The sequence below is a fragment of the Pongo abelii genome, chromosome 14, assembly GCF_028885655.2.
Source record: "Pongo abelii isolate AG06213 chromosome 14, NHGRI_mPonAbe1-v2.0_pri, whole genome shotgun sequence".
NCBI lineage: Eukaryota > Metazoa > Chordata > Mammalia > Primates > Hominidae > Pongo > Pongo abelii.
In genome coordinates, this window is record NC_071999.2 from 62248584 (window position 1) to 62250914 (window position 2331).

General features: G+C 49.7%; 1 protein-coding gene across 1 annotated transcript; it reads left to right on the top strand.

The window, feature by feature from the left end:
- The first annotated feature begins 258 nt into the window (after nucleotides 1-258).
- LOC134759854 (proline-rich protein 20E-like) lies at nucleotides 259-2127 on the top strand. Its single transcript, XM_063714818.1, has 2 exons — nucleotides 259-310; nucleotides 1334-2127. Exons 1-2 carry the CDS (start codon nucleotides 259-261, stop codon nucleotides 1945-1947), a joined length of 666 nt encoding a protein of 221 aa, XP_063570888.1. The 3' UTR covers nucleotides 1948-2127.
- The last annotated feature ends 204 nt before the right edge of the window (nucleotides 2128-2331 follow it).

The following is a 2331-nucleotide window of genomic DNA, read 5'->3' on the forward strand; positions in this document are numbered from 1 at the left end:
ACCTGTGGACACCTCCAGTTTCTCAGGCCTCTCTTCGTCGAAGAGTCTCCTAATTTTCTGATCTCCGGAGCCAGCTGTAGGAAGATCAGGTGTGTGTCTTGGTGTCCCTGAGGGGTGGATAGAGCTTGGATGGGTGCAGGTGGGGACAGAATCCTAATTTCCCTAGAAAGGCCATGTCCATCCCCCTGCCTTGTCACCCCCGTCTTCCTAAATCCGTTCTCTCTCGTTTTTCTCCCCAGCCCCTCCGGCAGATTGCTCATGGAGGAACCAAGGCCTTCCAAGCGGCTTCGCACCATGGCCCCTAATCAAGGTACATCAAACGCCCGACACTCTCTTTTGAATCTCGTTTGTTCCCCAATTCTTCCCCAATTGTTTAAATTCAAACTCAATCAAACACTCTCTGTTTCACCTTCTCATGGCCTGCCTCAACCTGGGCCGGTTGTTATAAGTCAGCTCCCAGCTTCCACGTCGTCTGGGAAATTCCTTTCCCTCTTTTCAATTGTATCCCATTTCCCAAATCTGAGATTTCTTGTTGTTGTTGTTGTTCTTGTTCTTGTTTTGTTTTGTGTAGTTTTGTTTTACTGTTTCTCTGTAGTGGAGCAAGTCTTCACGCTACATCTTGACCTGTAATAAACCAGTACTTCCACCTTGCTCTTTTCTGGAGGAATTGGAATTTTATGGCTATTGCCACATTGTTCTCCAAACCATTTCCCTTCCTACACTGAGTGTCCTAAATCTTTTAATCTTGTCTGGCTTCATAGATGCAAAAAAATAGAGCATCCATTGAAAGGAAATCATTTAAGATCTTGCTTATCTGAAACATCTTCATTCTACCCTCCCAGATTCTTCAGTGAAACTTTGGTTGGCTATGAAATTTTAGGTGGGAAATTCATTTCCCTTGAAATTTTGAAGTCACTTTCTGTTATGTTCTAGATTTGACTGCCGCTTTTGAGATGTCTGATTTTTGGGACGTGGAATCCTGGCCCTTTCCATGTCACCATTCCTTTCTCTTTCTCCCTCTCTCTAGAATCTTTTGGAATCTTCTGTCATCAGCACTCTGAAATTTTATGGTGATCTGTCTCAGTGACAATATACCTCTAATTTTCTTATACTTTATCCTTCTTTCCATCATTTTAGATTTTTGCTTTCTTCTCTGGGAGATCTTCTCCACTTCATTCTCAAATTTCCGTGGAGAGTTTTCTTTCTTCTCTCATAATTTTAGCATCAATGATCCCTATTTCCTCTGAGTATTTATTCCTAAAAGTATCCTATAACTGATTGATGGGTAAAATTCCTTCTATCTCTCTCTGCTCACACTCTGCTTCTCTTTTAGCCTCCGGTGGGCCTCCTAGAGAGCCAGGCTGCTCTGTTGTGGACCCTGAAGACTCCGTGGAAGCAGATGAGCCCGCACACCCAGCCCAACCCGCAAAACCCATTGCTTACGTGACACCCTTCAGATGGCAGCCCCCAGCTCCCACAGAGTCAGCTCGTCCGGCAGAGAGAGGCCGGCGCCGGGGAGGAAGCCGGCCGGCAGGGCGAGGCCGTGGCAGAGGCGGTGGGCCCCGCAGGGACGCTGGCCCGAGACGGGGGGCACAACGCTTGATGGGATCGGACGTGCACGTCCAACTGGACCACCATGGAGAGCCAGGCCACCAGGGGGAACCGGAAATCAGGGAGACCGCAGCCTTCTCTCTTTCTGAAACAGGTCATCTGCCTGGAACTGCGCAGGAAGGCCCTGGCCCCGACGTGGCGCCACCTGAGCTGGGGCTTCAGGAGCCGCCCCCCGCTTCTGAGCCTCAGGCTGTCGCCGGGCAGCCCACGTTGACCCTCTATCACTGCGTCGGGTTTAGGGCTCTGGGCGACCCAGCTGTTTTACAAGTCATTGAAACCCCCCACGGCACCTATGTGCAGGGGGTCCCAGTGTTCTTCACCGACATTGCATGCTGACCTCTATTTGCCACCCACGTTGTTCCCAGCCCCCCTTTCTCCCACCTGGACTTTCCCCCCAGCCCCAGTTCTGCTCCACTCCTCCCCTCCAAACCCAACCGGAGCCCTCACCTTGTGTAGTCAGAATGGAGTATCCACACCCTCCTCCCAGGATCCTGACAGTAGTCCGTCTGCTTCCAATGCCCCTCTTGTCTCTGCTTTGCACCTTCTGTCAAAGTTACACATGCACGGAGTCCCTCAATGCTTGTTCAAATAAGCCAGCGGCCCCCCTAATCTTCTTGTGCTCATAGTAAAAGCCAATTAGAGATGCTTGGAATGAAAAACAAAGTTGTTGGAATCCAAAGTTATGTTGATGGTTTGCATCACAGAATAGACAGGACTGAG